Below are 18,398 nucleotides of genomic sequence, written 5' to 3' on the forward strand. Positions count from 1 at the left end.
GGCTTCCTGGTGAGATTCAGAGCAGTCAGCACAAGGTGTGTACTAAATCTGCAAGCCCTTTGGGTGAAATGTGAACCCGCAATCTCCAGCGTGCTCCTCTGGAACCCTGCTGTCAGACCGCACTATGGCTTGTCGTCCCTGATTCCCAACTGGGGTGGAGACCACGCACTGGAAAATAAAATCAGACCCCCGCCCGGGGTCTTAGTTGGGAACTGAACCCTCAAACACGGAGAACCTGGCCACCAGGGCTTGCTTTCTTTGTTTCCTTGTAAGGTGTGGAACATTGTTCACAAGGGATGAGCAAAGAGCCCAGCAGGGACCACACAGCTGCTGGCACCTAGGAAAGAAGTGAAACAACACAGCTGTCAGTGTTCCAGGCTGTGCCCTGCCTCCTGGCCATGCCCCTGCAGTGGTTTACTTTGTGAATTCCTCTCCTCCCGGCAGACTCAGTGGCATATGGTGAACCTGTCCCCATCACACTCTGTGATATAGGTGTGGGAGAGGGGACATACGTGTGTAAACCCCTTTCTCAACAGGGTGTGGGCGGGAGCAGGGACAGAAAGATCGCTGTGACGTGTGGGCCAGGGTGTAAACCCTCTCTGTCTCTGACACACTCAGCGGGGTGTGTGGATGTGTGTAAGCCCCGCTGTGTGGTGTGCGGGTGTGTGTAAGCCCTGCTGTCTCTGCACACGCAGCAGGGTGTGTGGGTGTGTGTAAGCCCCGCTGTCTCTGCACACGCAGCGGGGTGTGTGGGTGTGTGTAAGCCCCGCTGTCTCTGCACACTCAGCAGGGTGTGTGGGTGTGTGTAAGCCCCGCTGTCTCTGCACACTCTGCAGGGTTTGTGTAAATCTCTGCCTCTGGAACACACCGCAGTGTGAGTGTGTAAGCCCTGCTGTCTCAGTGGCAGAGGTGTAGGCGTGTAAGCCCCCGTCTCTGGAACACTCAGCGGTATTGGTGCACGAAAGCGTGTATGCCCCCGCTCTATTTGCACACCTGGAAATGTGTACACTGCTATCTCTGGCACTCTCAGCGCCACTGTTTTTGCACACCCAGGCCGGTGGGGGGAGGGGGAGGCGTGTGTAAGCCCCTCCCCCGGCCACGCTGGGCTTGGCCCCGCCCCTTCCCGCGCTGTCCGACCGACCGACCGACCGCCGCGCGGAGACCGTCCGGGGCGGAAGCGCCGAGCCTGCTGCGGCCCAGCCCGACCCAGCCACCCCGCGGGGGCGGCGAACCCCGGCCCGGGCCCCCGGATCTCCTCGGGCCGGCCGATGGGCCTCCTTAAAGGCGCAGGCGCCGGCCTCTCAATATTCGTCGGCGGATGAAAAAAAAAAATCACGCGTGGCTGGAATGGGCCGGTCAGTGGCGGGGGGATAACCGGCGGGGGGGACACCCGTGGGGCAGGGGGGGAGGGTAACCCCCAGGGCTGGGACGGGGGGGGCACAGTAGCGGGGGAGGACCTTCGGGGGGGGACAGGAGGCGGGGGTAACCCCCCGGGGTGGGGAGGGGGGGACCCCAGGAGCGGGTGGGGGGGTTGGAGCGAGGGGGGGGGCTGGTGTGTCCGGGGAGCTGAGCCGTGCTGGGGGGGAGGGGTAAATTCACACACGCAGACAGAGGGAAGCGGGGGGGGGGGGTTACTGGGGGGGCCAGGACGCCTGGCTCCACTTGCTGGCTCCGGCCTTGCCTCCCGGTGTGAGCTGGGCTGAGCCACGTCCCCGCGCCGTGCCTCAGTTTCCCCTATCGGCTGCTGAAGGGGTGACGGAGCGCGGGGGGAGGGGAAGGAGCTAATTCGTTCCCGTCTGCAGAGGGTGCTGAGCGCCGAGGGTGGCGGGGCAGGCCCGGGCCCTCGTGCCGGGCGGGCCGGTGCGGCTCCTGGGCTGTCCCGGCCGGTGCGGGCTCCGCTGCCCGCTGCTTGGCCCGGTTCCCGCGGCTGATCGACTTGTTTATGCACCGGCGGAGCTGGGACTGCAGCGAACTGCAGCAGCGCCGTGCCCAGCCCCTGGCGGGGGGGGGGGGGGATGTTTCAGCGCCCAGACCCCAGGTGAGGAGCTGACACGGGGGGGGCAGGGGTGGGGGGCTCCGTTAGCCTGGGGAGCTGGGGGCCAGGAAAGGGGAGACCGGCTCTTAGGGCCCAGGAGGGGAGGTGATACCGGGGCTCTGAGCCGGGGACAGTGCGGGGTGAGGGGACCCCAGGAGAGGATCCATGGCAGGGGAGGGAGATACAGCGGCTAGGATGGATGCTGGGGGCCAGGAGTGGGGAGCTGGGAGCAGGGGAGGTGGTGGTGGTGCAGCGGGGATGGGGGGTACAGCGGGGTCCAGTCCTGCAGCAAGGAGCCAGTTGGATTGTCTCCTCGCCCCCGAGAGAGGAGTCCGATAAAGTAGTGTGGGGAGCTGGGGTCCAGGAGCAGACGCGTTGACGCTGGACCACAGGAGAGAAGCCAGTCCAGGTGGGGTGGGTGGGTATGTGGCATCACGGGGTTCCCACGTGGAGATAAGGGGACAAATTTGCTCCTTGATCTGAGATATGCTGACTTCGGAGTAAGCATTTGATGTTCTCTGGTTACTGCTTGTGCTCTGAGAGTTCAGCGTAGCTGGATTTCAAAGTTCAGTCTGTTATTATTAATATATTATAGTAGTGCCCCCAGCTCTCGGCAGCAAGGACGGTCATTTACGATATGTTCCTTCCGTGCCCGTGGCAGGGAGGCGCTGAGCTGGTAGGTCTGTAGGCGCTGCTGTAACAGAAATGCCTCTAATGCCGGTGCTGGCCCCTGAGCCATGGCGGCCTCTGCCCCAGAGAACTCCCCGTCCAAAAGACAAGCTTTCCCTGGATGTCGTGGGGAAGCTTGCCTGAGGAGTCCAGTGCCTTAGCAGTGCACACAGGGAGGCATGGAGGGTCTCGAGGCTACGTCTACACTTCTGCTAGCGTGGCTGAGTTGGTCGGGGATGTGAGGCGGGTTGACTCCTGACCAACACAGCTGTGCGGTAGCTGAATCCTCCCGTGGATGCCGCTTTACCAGCAAAGCTCCCCTTTTACTCCTCGTTTCACTCCTGGGGGTTGGTTTTACTCGACCAGGACAAAGCACCGCTTCGGCCGTATAGCCGTGTCCGCAGCAGGAGCGCTTGGCCGGCACAGTGAGGAGCTCCTCATGTAGACATAGCCCCAGTGACACACACATGGGTGTCCACAGGACACGGGTGCGCCAAAGCCCTGTTGTTTAAGCAGAAGCAAGTAAAGCTTGAGATGAATCTTTCTGACCCCTCTGGAATTGGGGCTAGGCCAGGGTGAACACGGGGCCTCCTCCACGAGCCAAGGATTGCTGGGAAGCACCCCTGCACCAACACCGTTTTGGTTTTCTTTTTAAATAAAATTGCCCCCCGCCCCCCTTTTTTTTTAAACCCACTTTGCTGCCCACACAGAGGCTGAGGTTTGAAGTTCCTGATCCAAAACCCAGAGGAGCCCAGTGATTTAACAGGCTTCGTGTCTGGCCCGAAATGCACAAAAGGCAGCAAATCCCACCGTTAAGATCTCCACAGCAGCCGCTTTGCTTACGTGTAGTTCTGCTTTACCCTGGGCCTTGGCTGTCCTGTGATGAGCCCTGTGTCACCGTGGGAAGCACCTAGCACCTCATGGGCGCTACTAGAGACAAACATGCATAGCCCAGGGGAGCTCTGGTTGAACACGGAGGTGCCGGTGAAGCTATGTAGGACAATGGGGCTGCCTTATTTCACTTATTGCCCCAGGAGAGATGTCCTGGACCAGCTGGTAGTAGTCGGTGGCGCTCCATTTGAGAGCCACTCCATGAAGACCGTTAGTCTGGGTCTCCCTGTTTGGTTCTCTTCGGCGATGCCCCGGATCTGAGAATCCAGCTGGTCTCTTCCTGTCTCTGACTTCCCTTGCGGATGATTCAGATCCTGCAGTGGGCACTTGGCTGATAATGAATAAGACCCTGGTCCCCGCACTGTAGCTGGACTGGCTCCTACAGGACCCATGGGAGCGAGACCTTGTTTGTGAGTCAGTAACATCCACAGGTCTGAGTCACTGATGCGCAGGGAGCGGAGATGAGGAAGAAGGGGCCATCTGTATGGGGATTTTTCTGGCCCCCTCAGTGGAATCCCCTGCCTTTTAAATCTCAGCTCTAAGGTGCCCGGCCATGTCACTGTTTGCACTGAATTTTGCCTCAGCTTTTACAGACACATCAGTGCCATTCAATATTAAACAGCTGGCCTTGGTCATGTGCCTTAGCGGTACCTTTTCCTGAGTTAAGGCCACTGTAAAAGGCAGCAGGTCAGACCTCAGGGGGAGGGAAGCGGGAGGCTTTATGAGAGTAAGGACTGATTATATAGGCCCAAGGCAAGCGGTGTAAGGGCTGGATTTCCAAGGGATCAGGACCACCAGGTGGGGAAGCCTCTCTCTATTCTGGCCTTGTCTCCTGGCCTGCTCCCTTGTTACATGAGTGATGGGTGCTGTGGCATATATAAATAGCAGGTGATTAAGCAGTTCAGGTGTTGCACAACCTGGGATTTGTCTTCTGCTTGCATGAGGTGTTAGGGTGGTGGGGATGGGAGCGGGGGCACAAAAGCCCCTGTGCTCCAGTCATTGGAAGATGAGCGGCCTTTCATTCCAAGCACTGTGTTGAGACTCTAGGGTATTATCGCATGTGAGCTGAGGTTCTAGGACATGACTTTCTTTAATCCTACACATCTAGGGGGCGAGGAGCTATGCGGGACTCTTGCCGTGTGCACAGTGTCTGTAACAAGACCACCGACACTGGACCTTATTTAGGGATTGAGGGCTCCTCTCTGGAATTCTCTTACCAAATGTTTGAACCCTATGCAAGAGTGCAGTGTAATTATCACGGAGCCATGGTAAGGTCACATCTGCTATGTCCTGCTGGTGCAGATGAGGCTCCAACCATGCTAAGAAATTCTCCCCTGGCCCCACCCTCTGTTCATCTGCTTTAAATGAAGTGACAGTAAAAATGCTGGAAGCCGCCACCTCCTTGTCTGTACCAAGGGTCCCACCAATGGGAATTTCTTTCTATAGTTCCCTAATGTACACATGCTCTAGGAGCACAAGAGAGGTGGTAGTGTGTCCTCTCTCTCAGGCCGAGGGCAGTAAGGCCCAGGATGGGAGAGATCCCCTATAGGGAAGCCCTAGGAACAGCCAAAGGTAGGCAGAGATTTATGTTCTGGAATCATGATTTGAGTTACCAGTAAAACCAAACCCCAGGAAGGGGAATGTTTGGGTTATACGTGGCGTGGCCCTGCTCAGCAGGCTGCGAACTCCACGTGGGTAGAGCATCCAAAAGGAAAACACAAGGAACTGGAACGAAGGAGCCCTACGAAAAGGGGTGGAAGCTACAGGAAATGACTTGAGAAGGAAAGTTCAGGTTCGCTTCACCCCAGGGTATTTTCCCCTCGGAGGGCAGTGGAAGTTTGGAATCTGAAGGCGCTGGCCGAATCCACGCTGTGTGTTTCGGAGCTTGTGGTGGCTACCCGGGGCTAGATACTAACCTGCCGGGAGAGAGAAACGTGCTCAGAGCGCAGGCCTGCAAGTTCGGACTCCTGGCTTCCATTCCTGGCTTCCTCTATGGCGTTAGGCATTTCCTCCCCCGCCAGGCTTCACGCTCTCGCTTTGGAGAAGCAGGGGGCTGGTGCCTAGCCAGGTGTGGGGCCAGTGGAAAGGTGAATTAATGGCTGCCGAGGGCTTTGGCGTTCGCAGTGATTCCTGCTAGTGTGCACAAGTCTGGAAAAAAAACTCCTCCCTAGCAGGGCAGGCCTGGGGCTGGAGGGAATCAGCTGTTTGGATTAGGTGGACGAAGCCCATGTGATCCGTTCTCTGGGACAGCAGGAGGGCTCCTGGGCCTGGCTTCTCCCCACCTGTTAACTTCCTGGGTTGACTTTGCACCGAGCCCCTCCTTCCTGCGCTGTGTGCAGCTTGCACCGTGCATTAGGACAGGGGGGCAGCTCCTTCTCCCAGGGCTGCAGCACTTTTCGGGGAAGGGGACAGCTCGGTGCACTTGGCTCTGTTGTCCCCCAGCGGTAGCTCCTAATACTGGCTTCTTAGCTTCATTGCCTCGGACCGAGCCAGGGCCGGCTGCAGCTGTCCTACCAGCAGGATTTTATCAGCACTGCACCCGGTCCCCCGCCCCCAAGCAGGCAGGCAGTTGTATAAGCGGCCCATGCGAGAAGGAACTCCACCCCTTCTGCCGTGCAGGGATAACACTGCCAGCGAGGGGGTGGGGATAGTGCCGAGGCAGCTGCAGGCTGGCAAGCAGGCTCTTGGGGTTTGACGGCAGGGATGTTGGCACCTTTCCGGCCAGGTAACGGGCAGAGCCTGGTTTCGACGCCCCCTTGAACTGGTATTCGCCTCTCGGGCGGCTGGTAACCAGTCAGCTCTGAAACGCCCTCTCCCGGGGGGCTGTCCCGGCCAATGCGCCCAGGGAGCCGCTGGCTCCAGCTGGAGGCTTCTGGGATGAAGGCCGGTGCCTGTAACGGCGTCGCGGCCCCGTTTGTGTGTTGCAGGCGAGCAGCGTGATGGCTGAGAACACGACAGGGAGCCCCGGGCGGGGGATCACCCCCCTGCAGCAGATGCTGGCATCTGGGACCGGGGCCCTCTTCACATCTCTCTTCGGTAAGGGGTCAGGCTGAGCAAGGAGAGGGGCTGGCAAGTGGGGCGGGGGGTGGGGGACACAGGCTGGGTGGGCGTGTGCAAGGTCACGGAGGTGTATTTGCGGATTCATTTACAAAGCTCTGTGTCACCCCTTCACTAAGACCCTCTAGCCCCATCTCTAAGTAGGCTCTTGCTGTTTCAGTCACACCCCTGGATGTGGTGAAGATCCGGCTGCAGGCGCAGAGGACTCCCTTCTCCAAAGGTAACTCGTTGCCCAGGACAGAAATCTTGCCCCCCTCTTGGCAGCTGGAGGCAAGAGGGTCGTCCCCGCGCCTGCTCCCTCTGCAGCACCGCGCCGCAGCTCCGCCACCGGCTTGTTTCTCTCCCCTGGCTTCGTTTGGCGCCATGGCAATCTCCGTTCCCTCAGCAGCTATGTCACACAGGCCCCCGGGGGGCGGCAAGGCGAGGAGAGCTGTGAGACACAGCCTGGGCTTGGCTAACAAAGGGCTTCTCCGGTTCTGGGACCCTGGGTCTTTGCTGAGGGCCGCTACTGAACTGGGGACATCTGGCGCCTCCCTCCAGGCAGGGACAGTCTGTGGGCAGCAGACCAATGCAGATGTGTTGCCAGGGTCAGCTGGCATTGGTGCCCCTCAAGCAGAGGGACCCTGATGGGGACACGGGTTTAGCAGAGGGGGTCTGGCGTGGTACCCTGCGGCTGCATCCCCCTTAGCTCCGGAGCCCTTCCCCCAGCTGGGCACTTTTTTCCTAGGCCCTTTCCAGGAGGCCCTTTCCTGGCATGCCCCCCTCCGCTGAACCTGGGCTGCTGGCTTGAGCGGGCTCAGCGTTCCCGCAAGCAGCACCCCACTATTGTACCACCCCTGGGGCCGACGAGCATCCTGCTGCTGGGAGGGGGGGGAATGGGCTCATGTCTACTGTGGCCCTAGAGGAGAGGGGGCAATGGGTTTGTGTCCTATAGGGCCTGGGAGCCAGTGGGTCTGGGGGAACTGGGCTCAGGTGTCCTGTATGGCCCTGGAGTGGGTGGGTTGGTGGGGTGCCTGGGACAGGTAACGGCCTCTGAAATCTCCCCAGAGCCAGTGACTGAAGGCAGGAAATGGGGCTCCCGCCTTCTGGCCCTTCCCTCCCTTGCAGGCGGTGATGCTGCCTGACAGGTGGGAGCACGGCCCTGGCTGGCGCAGGCTGCAGGGCTGCCCTGCATTACTCACACCCAGCTTGAACTAACCCGCTCTGACGTTTCCCGCCGCAGCCAGGCCCTTTCAAGCCTCGGCAGGAGTTTAATTCCGCTCCCACCCCCTGGCCTCCAGGTTCTCCTTAAATAGCGAGCCAGGCCTGGGCCAGCTGCACCGCCTGTGTCCCACGGCCAGCCTGGGCAGCAGAGGGGTTTCTGGGCTGATGAGAGCAGGTGGCGGAGGGTCAGGACTCCTGGGTTCCCTTCCCCTTGCTACCCTCTGGGAGTCACTGTCCCTCCCTGTGCCTCTTCCCTATACAAAGGGGGGGCAGAAAGTCACTTTGTGAAGCACTTTGGAAGTCTCCCGTGGAAGAGACTCGAGAGGCGAGGGGCTATTCATGTGGAAAAGGGTCCCTTGGGAGCCGTACGGAGCTGGATGCAGGTGACGGGACTGCCAGAGTCGTGCTGCTGAGTAGATCTTGGCAATGGCTTGGGGGGGCCTATTGAGCAGATGTTAAGAGATGCCTTCCTGCTGGGGGAGGTGGAAGGGACTCACGTTGGGGGGTGGGGCAGAGCATCCTCAGAACTCATCCCACCTCAAGCCTGCAGCCTCCACCTTTCCAAATCTGCGTGGCTTACCCAGAACAGCACCCACATCCCCGTTCTCTGGGGCAGCGGGGGTCCCTGCCTTCCCCCGACCACGCACTGCTAACACCCACCCACCCAGCCCCTGGGAGCTGGGCAGCTGCCAGCAGAGAGCGTGTCATTTCCCCCCCCTGCCCAGCGCCTGCCTGCCTGTCGCTAAGTGTGTCCTGTTGTGTGTTTCAGTGTTGTCAGTAGAGTCTGTCCCCTGGAGCGTTCACCAGCACAAATGTGAGTATCGTGGGGTATTGGCCTTTCGCCCGCTTGCTGCTAACACGCAACAGCTCCAGTCCCTGCAGGGTGAACCTGTTCCCCCTAGAGGGGCAGCCTTGCTCACCCCACGCCATCGTCCTTCCACCCCTCCTGCAAGGGATTCTCCAGCTCTGAGTCAGTTGAGGGCCGGGTGCTGTCTAGTGGTTAGAGCAGGGGGACTGGGAGCCGCCAGCCTGGGTTGTGTTCCCAGCGCTGCCACTGCCTCGTTACGTGGCCTTGGGCAAGTCCCCTCACCTCTGTGCCTCCTGCGGGTGGAGGCAATTGCAAAACTGACCCTGCAGCTTGTTTGGCATCAGACAGGTTGGGTCTGGGGGACGATACACCCCACGCTGGAGACGGGCTGGGAGTTCTTGGCTTGCCAAGTCCTGGCCATGTTGGAGGCCTCTGGATTTTACTCCTCTCCCTCCTTCATTCAGGGCTGATCTTCTCCCCCCCTCCAGCCCCTGACCCATTCTGTAACCCCCTCCCTCCTGGCATAGCTGTGTGGGGCAGGGACACCAGCAATGGGAGGGGCCCCTTGGGCACATCCAGCCTCCTCACAGCAGCCCCTCCCCAAGCGGCCTGGGAGAGAATGCGGGGAGCAGTCCCCCCGCAGGGTTACTGGGGCTCTGTCGGATCCACGTGCTGGAAGCTGGCTAGCCCAGGCCCCGGGTGGGGTTAAATACTAGCGGGTTCCCCCTGCATGTGGGCATCTGTCCTCGTTCTGTCTGTCCTCTCGTTTGTCCTCCCCTCTGGCTGCCCTGAAGCCTGCTTGGATCCTGCCGGTCCATGCCCTGGGCAGAAAGCATGGCCTGCTCTGTAGTGGGGGGGGGGGAAGGAAGCTGCTGCTGGCTGTGCTGCTGCTTTGGTGATGGGGGGGCTCTAGACCGGTTGGCTGCCTTGACCCCCACCCTGCCTTTCCTCTGCCCAGCTGGCAGCTTCCCAAACAAGGCTCCCCTGCCCACTTCTGCCTCTCCCCCCCCGCTGGGCTCCCCTTACTCCTTGGCAGGAAGGCATCTGCAGGCGTGCACACATGCATGCACACACGCTTGCTCCGAGCTCCATCCCTGGGGTGACTGTCTCTGCAGGCCAGGGGGCTGCTGTATCTGGGTCACCACCGGACTTGGCAAGGGACCTGGATGGGATCTGAGACTGGGATCCTGGGCTCTGGGATTCATAGGGAGGGAAGAGAGCCAGGCAACCCCCTCCAGTCCCTCAGGGCGCCAGGGCTGGCGCGGACTCATGTCGGGTGGGCAGGTGGCGGCCTGCCAGCGCCGGCTGTTAGTGCAGGCTGACGGGGCAGGACGGCTTCAGGGCGAGCCCATTGCAGGGGTGAGGAGAGCGTGATGGAGTCTGACGGTTTCCCAGGACTCGCCCCAGTCCCGTCATGCAGAATAAAGGCAGCGAGGCAGAAAGGCCAGGTCCCTGCCTGTCTCCCTGTGAACACGCCTGTGTCCTGGGCTAACAATGGCCTGTCCCCCCTGCTGTCTGTCTGTCTGTGTGTGTGTGTGTCCCCCCCCAACTTGTCCAGTGACCTTTAATTCTGTGGCTGCTCCGTCCCAGCTCTCCCCACGGCTCTCTCCGCAGCTGCCCCCATGCTCCTTGCTGGCTGCCCTTCGGGAGAGCCGGGCCAGAATCCCCTGGGGGTCGGACGATAGAGTTCTGGGGGGAGCGGGAGGAGCTGGCAGGGCCCTGAGGGGTACAGCCCTGCCCCCCTGCTGCTGTGGGTCCAGGCAGGAGGAGAGGGCAGAGCCTGGAGCAGGGAGGGGGCTCAAGGGTGGGAGGGAAAAGCCTGAAGAGGGCTGGGCAGGGCATGAGTTTAACCCCCCCCCCCCCATATCTCCCCTGCCCCCTCCCGCAGGGAAATGCTTCCTCTACTGCAATGGGCTCATGGACCACCTGTACGTGTGCCAGAACGGGAACAGCTGCACCGCCTGGTACAAGACCCCCACCCATTTCACCGGCACCCTGGTGAGGCTCTTCTGCTGGGCCCTTGGCAGGGTGGGGGCGGGAGGGGGGGGATACCAGCCGGCTCCAGCAGCCAGAGCCCGTGCAGGGTCAGGCCTGGGGCTGGATGGCCAGGCTGCGGGCGGCAGTTTGGGCACCCTTGTCTGGGACCCGTTGGGCTGCTTGGAGGGTAACTGGAGGTAGGGGCAGGGGGAGGAGAGGGGACAAGGTGCACCTGTGTTTTGGGGGGTTACACCAACCCCACCCCTAGGTGGCTCTAGCTCTGTGGAGGGGAGAGGGTTAATTTGCAAGAGGGGCATCTAAAGGGGTGTGCCTGTCCTGTAGCGCCCCTACTGGGCGAGGGTGGCTCTGCAGAGGCCTGACTCAGTTTCCCCTTATCTCAGGGCTCCTTAATAAACTCCACACTGGCTTTCTCCTGGCTAACGCTACCCCCGCCTGGGGCTGCTTTAATCACACAAATGGTTCCAAACAATCCTCCAGGATCCAAAACAGAGTCCATCACCACGACACAAACGTTCGTGCTCAGCTCGGACATCCTCAGCCAGTTCTGGAGCTTCCCAGCCCTTCCTAGCCAGAGCTCAGCCCTCTCCCGGCCCTGCCCTGGTTACCCAGGGTCTCCTGCTCTCTGCAGCCCCTCTAGCGGCACCCACACCCGCCCTGGGTTGAGGAATCTCCCTGGGTAGCCTTCCATCCCCTACTGCCGACCCCCCTTTAGTAAGCTCAGCTGCCTTCCCGTCAGTCCGCTTGGGCAGCAGGTAACCAGGCAGCTGTCCTTGCCCCCCCCCCCCCCCCCCGAGGGGCTAGTCACCCTGTGATTGGGCTAGGCTGGACTAGATTTTGGGGTCCAGCCACAGCCATGGGGCGTGCCCAGGCTCAGATAATCCGTGCCGTCTTTGGGGCTGACCTCCGGGTATCTGCTGCTCTTGGGAGGGAGGGAGGGAGGGAAAGAAGCAGCCCCTGGCCAGGCTCTGGGGTGGGTTTCTCGCTGCCCTTTCAGCCCACAGGGCGGCCCCCAGCATTGGAAAGCCTCCCCCGCCCCCCATGCACGCCTCTTCCTTGCAGGACGCCTTTGTGAAGATCACACGCTACGAGGGCATTCGGTCTCTGTGGAGCGGCTTGCCACCCACCCTGTGAGTCTGAGCTGAGCATCACAACCCCTTCCTCTCCCAGCCCCCCACGCGCCAGCTCCCCCCTCCACTCACCTACGGCTCCCCTGCCTGCGGTGCCAGCTGGCCGTGCGCTCCCAGGCTTGCTGCAGGACTCCTGCGTCTGGGGCATTGGTGCCACCAGCAGCTCCTGGCCTGGACCCAGCAGACTTGGGGGCGTGGGGGGGGGTGTCTGCCTGTGCAGGCAGCGGGGAGGAGATATTGGTGACTGGCCTGCATGCACCCACAATCCTGGATTATCACTTCCAAGCTGGACTGAGGACACTTCCCAGAGCCCCTCCCCTCGTTTTCCACTCCTGCTCTGTACAAGAGTGTGCCTGCCCCCCCGTCACCCCCTGCTGGCCAAGCATGGCTCTGCAGAGGCCTACCTCAGTTTCCCCTCAGGCACCTTAATAAACTCCAGAGGCTTTCTCGTGGCGAACGCCACCCCCCACCTGGGGCTGGCTTAACAAACAATTCAAAACCATCATCACCGGCCCAAAACAGTCCCTCGCCCCAAGACAAGCGCTCGTACCCGGCTCTGGTGTCTTCAGCCCGTCCTGGAGCTCGTCTGTCCTGGCCCACGCTTCTCCAACCAGCCGCTCCCAGCCAGAGCTTAGCCATCTTCAGCCTTCTCCGGCTCTGAGACGTCAGCAAGGGAACCTCTCTGCTGCACGCTTTGCCCTCCCCCGGCTACTCAGGGCCTGCGGCAGGAGGGTCCTGCTCCCTGGAGCAGCACTCTTATCTCAGCTGGGCTGTGAAGAAACCTCCCTCTGCTGCCGTCTCCTCTTTATAAGGCCCAGGTGCCTTCCCTTAAGCCCAGCTGGGCAGCGGGTAATTAGTCTCAGGTGCATCGGTCTCGCCCACTGCCTCTTAAAGGGGCCAGGTACCCGGTGACACTCCCCCAGACAGCACCCTTCACCTGCCCCTGGCGGAGCTGTGCGTCTGCGGCGTTTTGACGGGTTCCTCTGCGCGTGTGGTGCCTTTACACACAAACAGCGCCGCCCCGGTGTCGCTCTGGGGGATGTGCGTCCCCTGTTGCTTGACAGGAGAATGGGAGAGGCAACATCAAATCCCAGCTGGGACATGAGTGGTTGGTGGGGGGGGGATTATGCCTGGAGCAAGATGCTAACGGCCCCCTCTCCTTGGCAGGGTGATGGCCGTGCCTGCCACTGTCATCTACTTCACCAGCTACGATCAGCTGCGGGATTATCTGCGCACCCGGATGGGGAACCAAGGGGTCCATATCCCCCTGGTGGCTGGTGCCATCGCCAGGCGTGAGTAGCACTCTGGGTTCAGGGTCCATATACCTGGCGGCCTTCCCCATCCCGTGACCTGCTCCTCTGGCCCGGAGCCCAGGAGGAACGAATCATTCCCATGGGACAGCCACCGCCTCGGTTTTTGACAGGGAGGGTCGTACACCATGTAACGGTTGACCCGGGGGAGGGGGGGGTGGAGTCTCCATCCCTAGCTATTTTTAAATCAAGATCAGAGGGTTTTTTTCCCTAAAAGCTCAGCTCTAGGAATTCTGTCAGGGAAGTCCTATGGCCTGGCTTATTCAGGGAGTCAGACAGGATGATCACACCCAGATGATCCCTTCTGGCCTTGGAATCTTGGAGTCCCTGGGGAGTGTGCGTTAGTGGCTCGTGCACTCCTGAGTTCAATTCCCAGCTCTGTCGCTGGCTCCCTGGGGGACCTGGCGCCCAGCAGTGCGCCTCCCTCGGCTTCCATGTCCCCATCTGCCTGCCGTGGGAATGCTGATTCTGACACCCTGCTGTCCAGAGGGGCTGGTGACACTGTATGATTTCCTCTCCCTCTGGAGCACAACGAGATCCTCCTACTAGGATGAGCCTTAGACGATTGTCCCAGGTGTAATGTGCTGTGAACAAGAAGTGATCCCAGCAGACAGCTTCTGCCAAAGCTGAGCTCTCTGGGCCAGTGCCGGGACCGGCCCCCTGGACTCCTGCACCATGTGCTCTCAGCACTCCAGGAATTGCAGGAGACTGCCCTGTTTGCACAACGGAGAGCCCAGCCTTGCCCCCCAGCTGCTCCGTCGTTGTGCGTTGGTATCACACCTGTGTGTAGCTGTGTTCTGACTCCCTCCCCCAGTGGGCGCGGTGACGGTGATCAGCCCCTTGGAACTCATCCGGACCAAGATGCAGTCCCGCCAGTTGAGCTACCGCGAGCTGCGTGTCTGCATCCAGTCCTCCGTGGCCCAGGACGGTTGGCTGTCCCTCTGGAGGGGCTGGGGACCCACGGTGCTACGGGACGTTCCTTTCTCAGGTACACCACACAGAGAAGAGGTGCATAACCTGGGGGGCGTGGGCCGCACTGGGGCAGGTGTCCCGTCCCCCCCACGCCGGGGGCTGGGGCCGTTGCGTAGTGGAAAGGTTTGGCCCAGGAGAAGAATTCCCTTCTCGCCATCTGCAGAGAGCGCTCGGTGTCCTGCTGGTAGCAGGGGGCCGCCTGCAGCAGGAGCTGGCGGGCAGACGTCTCTATCCCTTCTCTGCATCTCTTCCTGCTTCGTCCAGGGCAAAGGTTTTTACCAGGCAGTGATGACTCCAGATTGAAGGATTTTCAGACCCAGTCCCCGCCCCTGAGCTGTGAAACCGGTTGGGTGGGTCTCAGCCCGGTTCCAGGGCCCTTCGCGCCAGGAAAAGCAGCCTCTCGGGGGACTGACAGGCCTGGAGATTGCCACTGCCACCTTTCCTCTCCCCTGGGTCATTCCCGGGCAGGGCAGGGCAGGGGGATGTTTGCCTTTTGCTGTCTCTCTCTGTGGCTAATAAATAGAGAAGGTCAGTCTCCAGGTCTGTGACGCCAGCACCTTCCACCCGCGTTAATGGCGGGGCCCCAGGAGCGGCTCTGCTGCCGCCTCTGACCCCAAGCACCCGTCTCTCTCTCTCTCAGCGCTCTACTGGTTTAACTACGAGCTGGCGAAGGAGTGGCTTTGCGACCAATCCCGGCTTGACGAAGCCACTTTCATGGTCAGCTTCACAGCTGGGGCCATCTCTGGGACTGTGAGTATGGGAGCGTCTCTTCCGCCCTGTGGGATCTGGGTTCGAAGGGACTGTTAGGTTCCCTCAGCCCCCAAAACTTAGGGACTCTAAGGGGGTGGGGGGAAGAACCCTGCTGGGAATCAAAAGGGTTTCCTGGTGGTTTAGTTTATTTGGCCGTCAGCTGCTCCCCTCCCTGAAGGGCTGGGGGTCAGACACAGAGGTCTGGGCCAGCGTGGTGCGCTATGGGCCTTCGCCCGCTCCTGCCCCAGAACGAGGGCTGTCCAGTGTGGGGTTGGGGGATGCGCTGGGAGCCGCGCAGGCAGGGAACCGCTAGGTGTTTGTACCTTCCCGGGCGGAGAGTCTCACCTGCCTCGGGCAGAGGGCTGAGAGCTGGGCGGGTGGGTCGGAGCTGACGTTCAGCCTCTCCTGGCAGGAGGGAGAAGCAGTGTCCGGGGAGGCACCAGGGTCCCCAGCTGGGGCTTGGCAGTGATGGGCAGCTTCTCCCCTTCCTCCAGGTAGCTGCTGTGCTGACCCTGCCCTTCGACGTGGTGAAGACCCAGCGGCAGATCGAGCTGGGGGACCGGGAGTCGCTCCGAGGTGAGAGGCTCATGGGGGGGGCGCAGTGGGAACCTGCGGCTCTGAGCGGCTCCAGGGGTGGGAATCAGGCCTCGGTTCCAGCAGCGAATCTGTCTGGACCACCCAGCTGGGGGCTGGCTGCTTCCACTCCACGTCCAAGCTGCCCAGCCGGGGAGCTGTGACTCGGCTCCCTGTGTCTGCAGGCCGGCGGGCGGGGAGCGAGCGGAGGCTGCTTTTGAGCGGACCCCTGGCTGCTCACCCCCGGGGGGGAAGCAGTGGCTCCAGGCGGGGCAGAGCCCTTGCTAGGGTGAGGGCCGGGTCTCAGGGCAGCCGCCCCGTCCCCTCTAACTCCGATTTGCCTTTGCCGTGCAGTGGCTGCCTCCAAGTCCTCCTCCACCTGGCTGCTGCTGAGAAGGATCCGAGCGGAGTCGGGCACCCGTGGGCTCTTCGCAGGTAACTGGAACGGCTGCCGGGCCGGCTGTAGGGCGAGGCGCGGGCGCTGATGGGGGGCGGGGAGCGACGGCCCGGGCCGGGGAGACTGAGCCGGGCCAGCCGGCGGGTAACGCTGCTCTCTGCCTCCTGCAGGCTTCCTGCCCCGCGTCATCAAGGTGGCCCCAGCCTGCGCCATCATGATCAGCACCTACGAGTTCGGCAAAACCTTCTTCCAGAAGCTGAACCAGGAGCGGCGGCTCAGCAGCCTGTGAGAGCCGGGACGGGGAGAGGGCCTGGGCCCCCGCAGCGCGGCACCTGAACTCGCCACGCTCTGACCCGGGGACAGGCCGAGGTCGCTGCATAGATTAGTGCTGAGAGTTCATTTCATCCAGCCTCCCTCCCTGGGGGGACAGCGGGGTCCGTGCCTCAGCTCCTGGGGAGATCCACTGGGAACAGACCTGCCTGCTGGCACCGGCTGCTTCCCCGCCACGCCTCTCCTGGGACATGCAACGTCCAAGTGCCTTCTCGCCGCGCTCTGACCTTCCGTTCCCTGCGTCCGCCTGCCTGGGTTTCCTTCTGCCGCCCCTGGGCCCAGCTCAGTTGGCTGCGGCACCGTGCTGCTTACCAGCCTCCATGTTTCACCTCCCCCCTCCCTTCCCAACTGGCCCCACCCATGGTTTGTGCTGTGCCTGGGGGGGGCCGCACTCCCGCCCGCGGTGGCTGCCCTGCTCCAAGCACCTGCCCACGCTGGCCCCTGGATGAGGCAGAAAGAAGCTGTAGGGGGAGTGACTGACTCGGCCTCTGGTGACTGCAGAGGGGCCCCCGCGGGCCAGCCCTGGCGTTCCAGCCGAGGGGTTCCCCGGCACGGACTGACGGGAAGGGGTCCTGCCACGGACCCAGGGCCTTTCTCTTCCAAAGCCCTAGAGCGACCGGGGCCCAGAGACCAACAGACTTCGCTGCTCCGAGTCTCAGCATCTGCTTCCTGCTGCTAGCCGGGTTTTGCCCTGCAGGTGGGGCCTCGCCCCCCTCCTGCCCTCTCCACTCCCCCCCCTCCTGCTGGGCCCCAGGACAAAGTTCAGCTGGCCCCTGGACTCCAGGCCAGGCCCCCCGAGATAGCACTGCAGCTTCTTCCGTTCAGGCCTTCCCCGGTCCTGTCTGCGGGCTGGGGGGCTCAGGCAGGCACCTTGCTGCTGCTCATGGACAACCCGCGCTGGGCATGTCTAGGGCTCACCCTCCTCGCTGGTGACAAAGGTGTGAAATCTCAGGGGCAGGGATTCCCTGCCCTCAGCCTTGATTAGTTCTCCTCGGGCCAGTAGCCAGCTCAGTAGCCATCCTCCCGCCTGTCGGACACGCACACGCCTGCTGGCTCGTTCCGGGAGGGGGGATTCGCTCCGACGTCCTTCAATAAAAGACATTCGATGTGACGTGTACACCTGCCGCCTCTCCCCTCCCCACCTGCCTGTTCTCCGCGCCTGGGGCTCGGCAGGGGCCTGGCTCCGAAGGGCCGCGGGCATGGGGCTGGGATTGCGCCTCGTGCCATGAGCAGCCATAGAGCTCGGCCCGGGGCTGGACAGGGCAGGGAGTGGGCGATACTGCCTGTCGCCCGGTCTGTGCAGGGTGGGGCGTGACTGGTTAATCCCTTGGCCCCTGGTTAGCAAAGGGGCTCCCTGCTGGGGTCTCTGCACCCTGCCTGTACCCCACGGAGGAGCACCCCCAAAGCCCCCCGGCCCCCTCCTCAGCTTGGCTTGGGTCCCGGGGGCTGCCCTGTGGCACGTGGGGACCGTCCCTTCCTCCAGGCAGTGCAGCTGGGGCGTGGGAAAGCGTTTGTATGAGACACCCCAAGTGGGGGTGGGGGGCATGAGGAGTGTGTCTGAGCTGGTGGGGGGAGGGGCTGCCAGCTGGGGGGGGAGAGCCACACAGTGCTGTTGGGGGGGGGTCTGCAGGACACCCCCACTCCTGGGTGTGGTGAGGCCATGTGCGGCCCTGCCTGTTCTGGGGGGGGGGGGGGGGGGCTATCGCCCTCCCATGCCTGCTGCATCCCCCGCCCCACAGGAGGGGTCTGAGGCTATTGCCAGAGCTGGGGGGCTGTTGGGCACTCGGGGGGGGGGGGGGGGGGTGAAGAAACCAATGACCCGCCCCTGCCTAGTTTTGCAGGGGGCGGGGCATTTACCTGCCGCAGGCCAAGCCCCGCCCCTTGTCCAGGGCCAGGGTTGGCTCCCTGCCTGCTTCGCCTTGGCGCCCTTCTCCAGCCAAAGGGCAGCAGCAAAGCTGTGAGACTGCCCCCCCCCCCCCCCCCGCCGGCCCCGGCCAGCTCCCAGAGCAGCCTCCCTTCGTGCCCCCGGCCGCTCAGCCTCTCCATGTCCTTCCACCCGCGCCAGGAAGCAGAAGAGCCCAAAACACCCCAGCACGGTAGCCCCTCGACCCTCCCCCCGGGCAGCTGCGGCAGGGAGCCCATCCCGGGGCTTTGCCTTCCAGCACTGCTGTGAGCAGCGCGAGGGTGCACGGGGCTCCCCGTCTGCGGCAGTGGCGTCGCTGGCCCCGAGCTGGAACATGCCGGCAGCAGGCCAGCACCTGCACGGCCCCGCGGGGTG

General features: G+C 62.3%; 1 protein-coding gene and 1 long non-coding RNA gene across 3 annotated transcripts; one reads left to right on the forward strand and one right to left on the reverse strand.

The window, feature by feature from the left end:
• Positions 1–1,147: 1,147 nt before the first annotated feature.
• On the forward strand, positions 1,148–17,633 carry SLC25A39 (solute carrier family 25 member 39). 2 transcript variants are annotated; one of them, XM_067541048.1, is made up of 12 exons: positions 1,148–1,355; positions 6,523–6,631; positions 6,813–6,872; positions 8,625–8,669; positions 10,552–10,661; positions 11,721–11,788; positions 12,956–13,080; positions 13,913–14,086; positions 14,711–14,820; positions 15,315–15,396; positions 15,748–15,828; positions 15,961–17,633. In XM_067541048.1, exons 2-12 carry the CDS (start codon positions 6,535–6,537, stop codon positions 16,077–16,079), a joined length of 1,071 nt encoding a protein of 356 aa, XP_067397149.1. In that variant the 5' UTR covers positions 1,148–1,355; positions 6,523–6,534; the 3' UTR covers positions 16,080–17,633. The 2 variants fall into 2 exon arrangements, with proteins under 2 accessions (XP_067397149.1, XP_067397150.1); XM_067541049.1 differs by lacking the exon at positions 8,625–8,669.
• LOC137148349 (uncharacterized) lies at positions 6,882–12,654 on the reverse strand. The gene is made up of 2 exons (XR_010918508.1): positions 12,339–12,654; positions 6,882–7,203 (listed from the first exon to the last, which is right to left on the reverse strand). It is a non-coding gene; the product is annotated as an uncharacterized lncRNA (long non-coding RNA).
• Positions 17,634–18,398: the final 765 nt, after the last annotated feature.

The sequence above is a fragment of the Emydura macquarii genome, unplaced genomic scaffold (genome assembly GCF_026122565.2).
Source record: "Emydura macquarii macquarii isolate MOO-44397 ecotype Brisbane River unplaced genomic scaffold, CSIRO-AGI_Emac_v2 contig_629, whole genome shotgun sequence".
NCBI lineage: Eukaryota > Metazoa > Chordata > Testudines > Chelidae > Emydura > Emydura macquarii.

Bases quoted from the DNA above. Each gene is read 5' to 3' on its own strand.
- SLC25A39 (XM_067541048.1), top strand. From the start codon at position 6,535: ATGGCTGAGAACACGACAGGGAGCCCCGGGCGGGGGATCACCCCCCTG. The intron at 6,632-6,812 runs GTAAGGGGTCAG...TTGCTGTTTCAG, and splicing joins CCTCTTCACATCTCTCTTCG to TCACACCCCTGGATGTGGTG. The intron at 15,829-15,960 runs GTAACTGGAACG...TGCCTCCTGCAG, and splicing joins CACCCGTGGGCTCTTCGCAG to GCTTCCTGCCCCGCGTCATC.